Below are 12,119 nucleotides of genomic sequence, written 5' to 3' on the forward strand. Positions count from 1 at the left end.
CAAAATAACTCAACACACAGCCATTCTTGTCTAAACCGCTGGCAACAAAAGTGAGAACACCCCTAAACGAAAAAATCCAAATTGGGTCCAATTAGCCAATTTCCATTTGCAGTGTCATGTGACTTGTTAGTGTTACAAGGTCTTAGGTGTGAATGGGGAGCAGGTGTGTTCAATTTGGTGTTATCGCTCTCACTCTCTCATACTGGTCACTGGAAGTTCAACATGGCACCTCATGGCAAAGAACTCTCTGAGGATCTGAAAAAAAAAATGTTGCTCTACCTAAAGATGGCCTAGGCTAAAAGAAGATTACCAAGACCCTAAAACTGAGCTGCAGCACGGTGGCCAAGACCATACAGCAGTTTAATAGGACAGGTTCCACTCAGAACAGACCTCACCATGGTCGACCAGAGGTTGTCTTTGGGAAATAGACATATGAGTGCTGCCAGCATTGCTGCAGAGGTTGAAGGGGTGGGGGATAAGCCTGTCAGTGCTCAGACCATACGACGCACACTGCATCAAATTGGTCTGTATGGCTGTTGTCCCAAAAGGAAGCCTCTTCTAAAGATGATGCACAAGAAAGCCCGCAAACAGTTTGCTGAAGACAAGCAGACTAAGGACATGGATTACTGAAACCATGTCCTGTGGTCTGATGAGACCAAGATAAACTTATCTTGTTCAGATGGTGTCAAGCGTGTGTGGCAGTTACCAGGTGAGGAGTACAAAGACAAGTGTGTCTTGCCCACAGTCAAGCATGGTGGTGGGAGTGTCATGGTCTGGGGTTGCGTGAGTGCTGCCGACACTGGGGAGCTACAGTTCACTAGGGGAACCATGAATGCCAACATGTGCTGTGATATACTGAAGCAGACCATGATCCCCTCCCTTCAGAGACTGGGCCGCTGGGCAGTATTCCAACATGATAACGACCCCAAACACACCTCCAAGACGAGCTGAGGGTAAAGGTGATGGACTGGTAAAGCATGTTTCTAGACAAAAATCCTATTTAGCATCTGTGGGGCATCCTCAAATGAAAGGTGGAGGAATGCAAGGTCTCTAACCTCCACCAGCTACATAATGTCATCATGAAGGAGTGGAAGGGTACTCCAGTAGGTATCTGTGAAGGATGACAAACTTATATAATAAAATATAATAGCTGCGCTCAACCAAATAATGAATTTCCCAAACAACTGTGCAATATCATGTGCCGACAATAATTGGTAAATAATAAAATTGCAAAGCCCAAGTGATTGGTGCTAATTAATGGTTAATAAAAACATATATTCCACAAACATAAGTAATAAACATAAATCAATATAGTGCAAGTAATTTGTGATAAATATCAAAACAGTCCCAACAAATAAAATGTAATTGAACCACTGCAAACAGTCCAAAATGGTAAAAGGCTGGAAAATCCGAGATTAGTGCTTCTACTGATAGCAGACACCTCAACCAAAAACCAGGGTCACCCAGTGATACAGGCTGCTTACCAGATGAGGAGGACCCCTAAATTATAAGGGGGTCAGTAAAAGCCTTTCTCATAAATGAATGCCAGGATTAATGGTTGATTTCCACAATGTTCATCCAGCCAAATCTTTACATAGACCACCATGAAGTATATACCATAAAATTAACTCCAATCAATCATGCAGGGATGAAGTATATCAATACAGGGAATATTTAAATAAAACTTACAAACAGTCTTCTTGGATCAGAGCAGATAGATACAAAAATGGATGCCGAACGCCCTGGTGAACGTGCTTCCACGTTCCAAATTGCGTTCCACTCTGAGCCGGAAGTCACGTGGCTAGCGTAATTCGATCAGATGTCCCGACGCGTTTTGTCAGCGTGCAGCTGACGTTCTCAAGGGTCTGGTGAACTCCATGCCCAAGAGGGTTAAGGCAGTGCTGGAAAATATTGGTGGCCACACAAAATTCTGACACTTTGGGCCCAATTTGGACATTTTAACTCACTTTTGTTGCCAGTGATTTAGACATTAATGGCTGTGTGTTGAGTTATTTTGAGGAGACAGCAAATGTGCACTGTTATACAAGCTGTACACTCAATACTTTACATTGTATAAAAGTGTCATATCTTCAGTGTTGTCACATGAAAAGATATAATAAAATATTTACAAAAATTTGAGGGGTGTACTTTTGTGAGATACTGTACCTGTAATGCCGCTATATATATATCGCAACATAATAAAAGCCAGCAACTCATTATTTTTCTTATGTATCTGTTATACAGCTTCTATTGTCATCTAGACAATGAGGCCTCATGAGATGGATTTTCCTATAGTCCATGTGTCCTCCTGGGAGGCATATGATGATGACCCAGTATGTCTTACCAGTGTTTTTGTAAGTAATTAGTTTGGAGATATTTGTGTTTGCTTTCTCCTTATCTAACCGATGGCTATTATGTTCAGCAGAATGTAAGCTTCTCCCTCTTTTTTGGTCCTGAAGGAGCTACGCAATACAGAGTAACGCGTTGACCTACAGAGGTGACTTCTACCCAGAGACAGTTGAGGTTTCCAATCGGTACTATCCCTATTGGGGAAGGTGTCGGACATGGACTTTTAGGGTCATATTTTTATCATGTTTTTTGTCATGTTTTTTTTTTTTCCACATGTTTTTATGATGTATCGATGCTAAATACATGCTATGTGATACATTTTTATGTGTTTAAATAAATATACTTTTTGATAGCTCTATATGTTTGATATAGTCTCAGATCTACAGTATGCCAGTAAAGTCCTGCTGATGCAGAAAGGTGTTCTGTTTCTCTTTTTTGTTCTTTGTACTTTTATAAATCTTCCCAAGGTATTAGTTTCCAATATTTCTAAAGAAAGTAGAGAAGCACTTTATAATTTCATTAGTGTTTGTGAGCCCTCTTTGTGCTGGAGTCAGTTTTAGAATGTTCTGTTTCCTACTCCAAATATTATTTCAGAATCATAAAATAACCTTACAGGAATACTGTGCATTTCATTGTGAAAAGTCTAGCTGCATCCTCATCACAACATGTGCTGTCGTTTGGAACATACGTTATAAATGCAAACAGCAAAATACATGGTAGCATTCACCAACCTTATTGGTAAAGATGGGTCCCCTGCATCCCACCAGTCTTTAGGAGGACTTATGTACATGCACCAAAGTTCCCAGCTGTATCCATGTGCTGAATTTTCATATCGTTGAACTTCAAATGTATCCTGTTTAATATTGTCTATGGATGGTAATATGACTCTTTTTCTGTTTTCTTGTATCCGGGAAAGAACTGGCTCCGCCCTTTAAAGATTGAGAAGAAATAAAAATACAAAATTTTAAATTTTATGTTATAATATATTTTTTTTTTTTAATCTCTGCAAACATGGAATTTTCAACAACAGCACAGGGTATTAACATTTGACATGGGTGTAAAAATGGTTAGGTCAGTGGTTCTAAGTAGGGATGAGCTAAACATACCTGGGTTTTGTTCCAGACAGGTTTTGTGAACATGACATGCCGAACTTAAAGTGTTACTAATTCACTAAATCTGGTCTCCCAAAGTATACAGAACATGGAAATGCAATAGTTTTAGTAAATATAAACTGCTACACTAAATACCTTTTTTTTCTCAGCAGTTAGAGCAGTCTTGTGACTTTTATCAGTGTCTGGTTAAAGCTTGTAGGAGGAGTTTTCATTCTCCTTCAACGGTCCTTTTGTGCTGCAGGATTCTTGACCCTCTGTCTGGATAGTGCTGATTGGCCCTCTGCTGATTACATGCACCCTCCCAAGAAAAAAAAACAAAAAACTCTCTATCAATGCACACCAAACTGAGCATGTGCAGCATGTCCCCAAGGCTCTGTTCTATCAGGAGATGAATTTGGGACTGTGGAAAAAGGGAAGGATCACAGAAGACAAGATCAAACATACTTTTTACACAAAGCAGAGGATTAACCCCTTAGGTTTCACAGTGACTGCTTTACTGCATATACAGACTGATTTTACTATTGTGGGTTTAGTAACACATTAAACCCCACTAAAGAAAATGGGAGACAAATTTTAAAAACCAGTAATGTCCATTTTCTAGTCTAATAGGCAAGGGACTGTCAAACAAATAACATGGAAAACAGCACACTGCCCTGGGAAATATGTACCAAAGGAAACAAAACTTATTTTGGTGGGGAGGAACGATTTTGTTAATGCTTTACGGACAATATGCTAAATTCCAATAACATGTCTGAGGGATACCCTTACCTGCCTGTGAAGTGACACATCTTCATGATGCATACAACTTACTATAGCAAAACTGACATATCCAAAGAAAATAGGCTATTTAAATCGGCAGCAAATTGACAGCTCATGTCTACTTGTTTTTCTTGTTACTGGTATTTTATGTATACCAGACTCTTATCCTAGATTAGGGACTGACATACAATGTAGATGTTAATGGGAATCCCCAAGTATGTCAAGAAGGATCCCATGTAAAGACAAAAAAAAAAAAAAAATGGCATGCCCCCCCCCCCCTCCATATTTTATACTGGACCCTTTGAGACTGGTATAGATTTTAGGGGAGAAAAAAAAAAAACACCTGAGCAGCCAAATTTTGGTATCTTTTTGTGTATAGACTGAACTTTGAGCTCATCCCCAGCCCTAGCTCTCTCCTGGGGACATGAATTCCTGGATCACGTCAATTAGGAGGTACATCAGGGGATTTATACAACTCTGTGATTATAAGAGATAGTGGGAAATCCTAGAGATTGATATAATGAGAGGGGAATCTTTCTTTAAATTTGCTTCCTGTGTGGTCTCTGATCAATTAGAGATGATTGAGAATTGCCACTACTGGAACATTCTGCAAACAATGATAAAATCTGTTGCTTGCAAATATCAAGTACGGGCAGTATAAAAGTATAGGCATTTGTATTTATGCTTACCACTTGACCTTTCATACCTATACACTGTCTATGGGCCAAACCAATGTTTACATTTCAGCTTTAGACTTGTTTGTTTGGCAATCCAAAAATTGTTTTTAAGGACAAACAATGCTTTATATTCATGATATTGTCCCACAAAAATTACTTTTTTATACAAACCTTACACAAAAAATTAAAAAAGGTCAATAACACCAACATTAAAAAAAAAAAACACACTTTTTGTTGACCAGTGCTAGTTTACAAAAATAGTGTTGTGTTAAATAAAATTTAACATTTCAATATATTCACTGGGAATAATTGAGGGAGAATTAAAAGAGGAAGTTAATAGGGCTGTATAGGATAAACTAAGGGTGTGACAGACCCAGCCAGGACAGGGGCTTTTGGAGAGGACTAGGGTCAAGCCTCCTACCCAATGATTATGGCCCATGGAGCGAGCAGATCATTCTATAATGATGGACAACCACGTAATGGACGCTGAGAGCGAGGCTTGGATTACTTTTCTGAAAAAGGACAATAAAGCTTCTCTTCTGGAGTGGATGAAAAGGTAATATTTTTTTTTTTTTAAACAAGATTTTTATTGGAGTTCGCCAAACATAATAAAGATGTAGCTGGATTGTGAAATACAAAGCATTACAACAATGAGCGTACTCGATGAGTCACAGAACATATCAACTTAAAACAGGTGAATACTCCTATATATATATACGGGGGGGAGGGGGAGAGGTGAAAGGGAGAGGTAAGGGCATGGAGAGAGCAGGGAAGGGGGGGGAGAGGGTAAAGGAGGGGGGTGGGGGTAAAAAGGTAATATTAATATTGTACAGGTTAACAGTCAGAGGGAATATGGTGGCCCTCCATCAAAATGGGTTGGAGAGGCTCCATCACTTGGGACAAAAATATTTATCAGTAATATTGCTCAAAAGATCTATTAATTTCACCTTTTTAGACTGCTGGAATATGGTATGAGTTTGTCTTATAGACTGTTGTAGGCTGTTTCCGGCTAGTCTGAGGTAAGGTGCAATCCCTCTTTATGTTATATGTTTCTCCCCAATTGTTGCCTACTAGGTGTGCATTTCCATTGTTAATTGAGTCACCTATTGTTTCTGTATTTTGGCTAATTTGGAAAATTTTTGGAGATTCTTACATGATGGGATTAGTCTTGTGTCAACTCGTTATCCAACCTTTGTGTAATGTTTTGGGTAATACTTGGTTTTATTGTTCATTTGGTGACTGACCTGAAGATTAATTAAACAGAATTAAACAGTAGTTACAAAAGTAAAAATGTTACTTTGTAGGCCTCATACAAACTGGATGTTCCAAAAATGCCAGTAGCTTTAGCTGTAGAAAGCTGTAGCTGTAGAATGAGTTTTGCAGCATTTTTGCAGTAGCAGTTTTCAGCATTTTTGCAATTTTTAGCTTTTTTTTTTTCTTTTAGCAAAACTATACTCCCACACAATCTTACGGCCCAAAAACGCTCATACATGCAAAATAGCAATATAACATTTTTACAGCTGAAAAACTTCACTTCAAACCCACTAGTTCTGGGGATTTTTTTCCAACCAGAAAACATCCCTGTCAAAGAACGCTGATTAAAGCCTATGTGTGCATGGACACATAGGATAACATGCTGAGGAGTTTACTGGCTGCAGAAAAAATGCCTGAAGCCAAAAACAGCAGCTGTAAAAACGTCCAGTGTGCATGAGGCCTAAATCTGAAAGGTGTTGATAAACACTGTTTCAGACAGCCTTTTTTGACAGCAGCAGCTGCTAGAGCTGCTGTATGTATATTGTCGGCACATGGGGGGATGCAGCAACAGGGCAGAAAGATTGGGGATACTACACACATCCTGTGAACGTTGAAGACGTTTATCGGGTGTGTGTAAAAGGCCCAGTATTCTAAACTAAAGTTAGCAAAAAAAAATGTATATAACTATAGCATTACCAGTTTTAGGAATTTTATTTAGTTATGACACCAATGATTAGATCATCAAAGAATGTGAGTACTTATGATATAGCAGCTGATCAAATCTGAGCTGGTAATTAAAAATTTAGAGCTCCTGATTCTAAATCTCTCTGTAACCATAACTCTAAAACTAACACCCAGCTGCAACCATAGGCAATACAGGGAGAGATGCCTTACCCAAAATATCTCCTGTAACAGGAAATCTCCCTGTAGCCATAACTCTAACACTAACCCACCCACAGCTATAGCCCTAACACTAAACAGCCTCTAACCATACCTTCAACACTAACCCCCTTTCAACCATAGTGTTAATACTAAACCTACCTATAACCGTAACTCTGACAATAACCCTTTTTGTAGTTCTTATACTTAACTTCTCTGTAACTATAAATCGTACAATATATGTTTGTATAACCAAAGCCCCAGTACTAGACTTACCTGTAATAAAAACACTAACAATAACATCTCCTGCAATTATAACCCTAACAATAACCCTTCCTGTAACCATAACCTTAACACCAACACTTTGCATACCAAAACCCTCACACTAAACTTCCATGTAATCATAACCATACCAGAAACCACTGATTGAGTAGGACCCCAACACAAAATTTCCTTGTAATCATAATCCTAACCCTCCTTGTATCATTAATTCTAATAAGGGGAAGTTCCTACTGCCAGAACACAGTGCTGTGTAGCGTATGTAGCTGTAACTGTAGTTACTTATAGTTTATTCAACACACAGAAGGCACATCTAAAAGTGAAGGCAAAATCTCAATTGGATCAGCTTGATTGAAATTAACGATTTAAACCTCACTAAATGAAGATCAGCTTTAATCAATCAGGAGACCATTACCTGTTATCTATTTTGTTTACCCACCGCTGTAGTCAGAACTTGGTATAAGCATAAAGCATGCAGTGGCTGCTGCCCACTAATTCAGCGTTTTAGAAAAATCAACAGTAAGAGTTGATAAAGGGTAAAGAAAGACAAAACTAAACTACCCTAACTATTAAACTCTCTGACAAATGCCAGCCTTGCCAAAGGATGATATAGGTCAGGGAAGAAGTGTAACTGCATGTTACAATGCGCAGGAACATTAAGGCAGCTGGAAAAGATAAATTCAAAAGAGTTACAAAGGAAAAGAGATCAGTGCTCTGGGTAGATCGTTAGACTTAGAAAAATACTGTAGCAGAAGGAAATAATGGAATCATCTATTAAAGTATGTCTTGTTACTGTTTGTTATGTATGCAGAGCAGTGTGCGCCTTTTAAACAAAACTCTCCAAAACTGAGCAAGCACATTGACTGAGATTAAAATTTTCCATCTGGAAGCAGAATGACAAAGGAAGTGCTTTCTTCCGCTTTCCAATTAGATAAGTCACATTGAAATTAGCACTCTCAGCCATCTGGGACCCTTTCTAAAGAGGACAAATCACATCTATATGGAAATGATTAATATTCATCCACGTAGCATATTCACTCTACAAAAAATGTAAAAACTGTGACATATGCTACATTTTATTCACACGCAGGTCATCAGCACTTTTTATAGTCGATATGTGTGGTATATATATTAAATAGGATTAACCCTATAATCACTGGTCAGTGGAGTTTTTTCCAGTCTTTGGTTCCCAGCTGTAGTTTAGTCTAGCAGAATGATTTGTCGGCATGAGATCAAAGCTTTTTTTTCTAAATTTATAATATTATCTGCATAGTGGATAGCATTTTGGCCTCAAACGAAAACATTTTGTTCTATAACCAGGCAGTTACTGGTTTAGGCATTATATGAAGCGGAAATCCCATTTTGTTGATTAAATTCAATCCTCTCTAAGTCATCAATGCACATTTTGAGCAATATAGCAAACTCCATTACAGATTTGTGCATATTCTTTAGGTAATAGAATATGCTTTGCCAGTGAGTGGCAGGGTCTGTAGACTATGGCACATTAGCTGACCTACTGATAGTATAACAGAACAATACCTGGCATCTTTGTAGACATGTCAAGCCCTTGGTGGACTATTATGTTATGCAGTAGGGTTTTTTTTTTAGATGACACTCAGGCAAATGCTAGGTACTAATATCCCAAAACTAATCAAAACTTACTAAATCTTCATAGTAAAGGGACTTTTAAAGGTGTTTTCAGGATACAGTAATATTACCCAGATTTATAAACAAAATAAATCTATTTTGTTGATTACAGCTCAAGTCCAAATAGAAATGAACACATATATTAAAATTCACAGTGATATTTATGGGGTGTGACCTAGCTTTGGTTGAAGATCGATGCTTGAGTTGAGAGCTCTGGCATCAAGGACACATTTTGAAGCCTCATTCGTGGGAGAAAGCAACTGAGCCAAAGGATTAGGAGGAATGCTTCAGCATCTTGATCACAGATGGACATGGGCATGTAGATGAGCTGCAACTTTCTGGAGCTGTTCCAGACTCAGTACACAGACTCCCAGATGGCCTCATAGGTGATGGCACCACATTCTCCCAGCTGCTCATTTGAGACCTTCCAAGCATCTAGAAGAGGGGACATTGGAGTGCCATTACACTAACCTCCTCACCAAGAGGACCTGAAAACAGTGGCTCCAGACATTAAAAAAACCCTGTTGGCTGCTATATTGGATCTGAAGATGGATATCAGAGGTATAGCCATGAAGCTGGAGACAGTGGAGAAGACTGCAGTACAGTAAGCGGCAGCCATTACACAGATGAAGATGGTGAATAAATCTTACATGCTTCAAATCATGGAGATGCACAGGAAAATTAAATGCTCAAACAATGAGAGCCAGAAGCGAAAACTTAGTAAATCTTAGCAATTCTAAATGATCTCCTGGATTGGCTGTCCGAATCCACCATAGACAAGAAACGGCTTCATAGAGCCCTGAAGCCTAGGGGCAGATATACTGAGCCTCTACATGATACTATTTTCTGCTTAGTTAACTTCCTCTTGAAAGAGAAGATTCTGAGAAAAGCTAGAGAGCAGGAACATTTTACATATAATGGTTCGGTTCAGGGATCAAGATCTTAAAGGATCTACATCACAAGGGGCTACATCCCAGGTACATGTGTGATGTACCTGTGAAGTAATAATAAAACCTCTAAAAATCAACAACAATCAACATTTGCCTTGACACATTCCATAGTGAATGGATTCGGGTGACATTGCTACCCATATGGTTATAAATGCTGTGGTATGTCCCTCAATAATGATAAACTGCAAAATGACTTCAACAATACAGAACAAGTCTAGTTAAATGTAGCTAGCTACTACTAGCTTGCCATGACCTGCATGAGTAAAAAAAACCCACAGACACTTACCAATGAAGAAAATAATTTGATCTTAGGAACATACAAATCAGTCAAAAGGGCCAACTGTGCTCGGGACAGGAATATAATGCTAGCATGTTTTTATTTGGTTGAAATGATTGGTGTGTCTCGGCTCCACATCCAAGTCTTAATTAGTATCAGCCCCATGAGGAAGTTTAAATGGGATTTTTAAGGTGTCAATAATATTAAACACTACAAATTTAAAAAAAAAAAAAATGTTATTAATCTAACTTATAGTCATAGTCATGTGTAACAATATATATGAATGCTATGAATGATAAATGACTTATTTTAATTGCGTGATTTGCATAATTATATTCTCCTTTTAGTCCCTTATAGCATCGCTAGTCTTTCATAAACAGACTTAAGGTTATATATTTGATGATAACACAATATTGTAGTGGTGGATTGGGGACACATTGTCAATGCCTTTTGCAACTCTGCTTCAGAGAACAAAAGAGAATAGATATGACAGTGTTCATCCAGAACAGATATTTAATGTCAGCAGCCTAGATGGAAGACCACATGCACATGAGAATCTGTGTGCCAGATGATTAGCACAAGCCTTCAGACAGAAGGAAGTTATAGCTTTAGGCCTTCCTTATCTTTGGTCTCTGAATGATTTGACAAACATCCCCTTCACAGACCTAAAGTACAGGAGAGACAATGAGGGAGGAAATGAGGTTCCAGTAGAATAGTTGGAGATGTGAGGTCTGGGCTGGAGTTGGTCTGATGATTCAGATGATTTCTCAGAGGAAATGTGGGGGGATGGTTTCTGCAGGTCTTTTCACACTGACCCTGAATCATTGATGTTAAATATAGTTTAAAATAGATACGCTTTTTGTTCTAATCTTATTTCTCAGCATGTTTCTGGCCTAGATGTAAAGTTTTGTCCCTTTATCTGTAGGCTGCCTTCATAGCCTACCTGAGCTGATTTTGTTTTGTTGTAAACCAGGACTTGTTATTGTTGAATATTCAAAAAGACTTGGTGGGCACACATGCCCTCACAAAAGTTGATGAGATTATATCAAAATGTCAGTGAGTTCATCCAGCTCTTATTTGGTGCAGTCAAAGCAGGTCTGTAGCTCCAGCTTAGTCTCTGTGGTCTATTTCTTTACAGCCTTAACTACAGGCTTTGCATATTTTATTTCTTGGCTATAGATTGGAGGTAAGTGAGCCATGCTGTGATCATACAGATCCAAGGCTGTATGGAGAACAGAGTGGTAATCAGAAAACAGGGTACAGGAGTGTATTAGTAAAAAAAGAAAAAACACTTAAATGAAGAAAAAAAATTATCTACATGTAATCTGTGAAGGCAACCAATGAAGGTTACCCACAGCTCTACAATGAAAGACAGCAGCAGTCCGGATTTTACAATCAGTCAAAATCTGTCAAAAACCAGTACTATTGTGCTGGATCCAAAGCCATCAATGTAAGGCAGCGGCGTCAGAAGCCGCAGGGAGCACACATAGAGAAAAATAATGGATTGGCCAAACAAGGCAATTTGTTTCTGAGAATGCTGACCCTTTGTCATGCCTATTTGTGAATAGTTGGCAGTGTTATATTAATAAGGGAGGAGGACTACAAGGCATAGCAGGACAATCAGTGAGCACACACACAGAGAAATTAAAGTGGCTCATTTTTTTAAATCTTTCCATCTATTAAATCCTCTGCCCTTGTTGTTTTAACTTTGGATAGTAAAACATTTTTTTCTGCCAGGAAATACCTTATACAGCCCAATTTCTCCTTCTTGGTTGGTCATTAGCCTAGGCTATCGACATTATGCACAGATCTCTCTCTAACTCTTGTGAGAGTTTGCCAGCAAGGAAGGGATGGGTTAGTCATAGGAAAGCCAAGGAGAGCTGGAGGGGGCTGGAGATAAGTGTGGAGATAACAGGAGACTGCAGAGACCCATGTG

The 12,119-nt window shown here is 38.7% G+C and overlaps 1 protein-coding gene across 1 annotated transcript in view; it reads right to left on the bottom strand.

The window, feature by feature from the left end:
- The window catches only part of GALNT17 (polypeptide N-acetylgalactosaminyltransferase 17), a 630,956-nt gene that overhangs the window by 254,647 nt on the left and 364,190 nt on the right, over positions 1-12,119 (bottom strand). The window contains exon 5 of the mRNA XM_082246998.1: positions 3,081-3,278. Within this exon, the coding sequence (XP_082103124.1) occupies positions 3,081-3,278 (198 nt within the window). The remainder of the gene's footprint in view (positions 1-3,080; positions 3,279-12,119) is intronic.

Source organism: Pelophylax lessonae, assembly GCF_965119305.1.
Source record: "Pelophylax lessonae genome assembly, chromosome: 2".
NCBI lineage: Eukaryota > Metazoa > Chordata > Amphibia > Anura > Ranidae > Pelophylax > Pelophylax lessonae.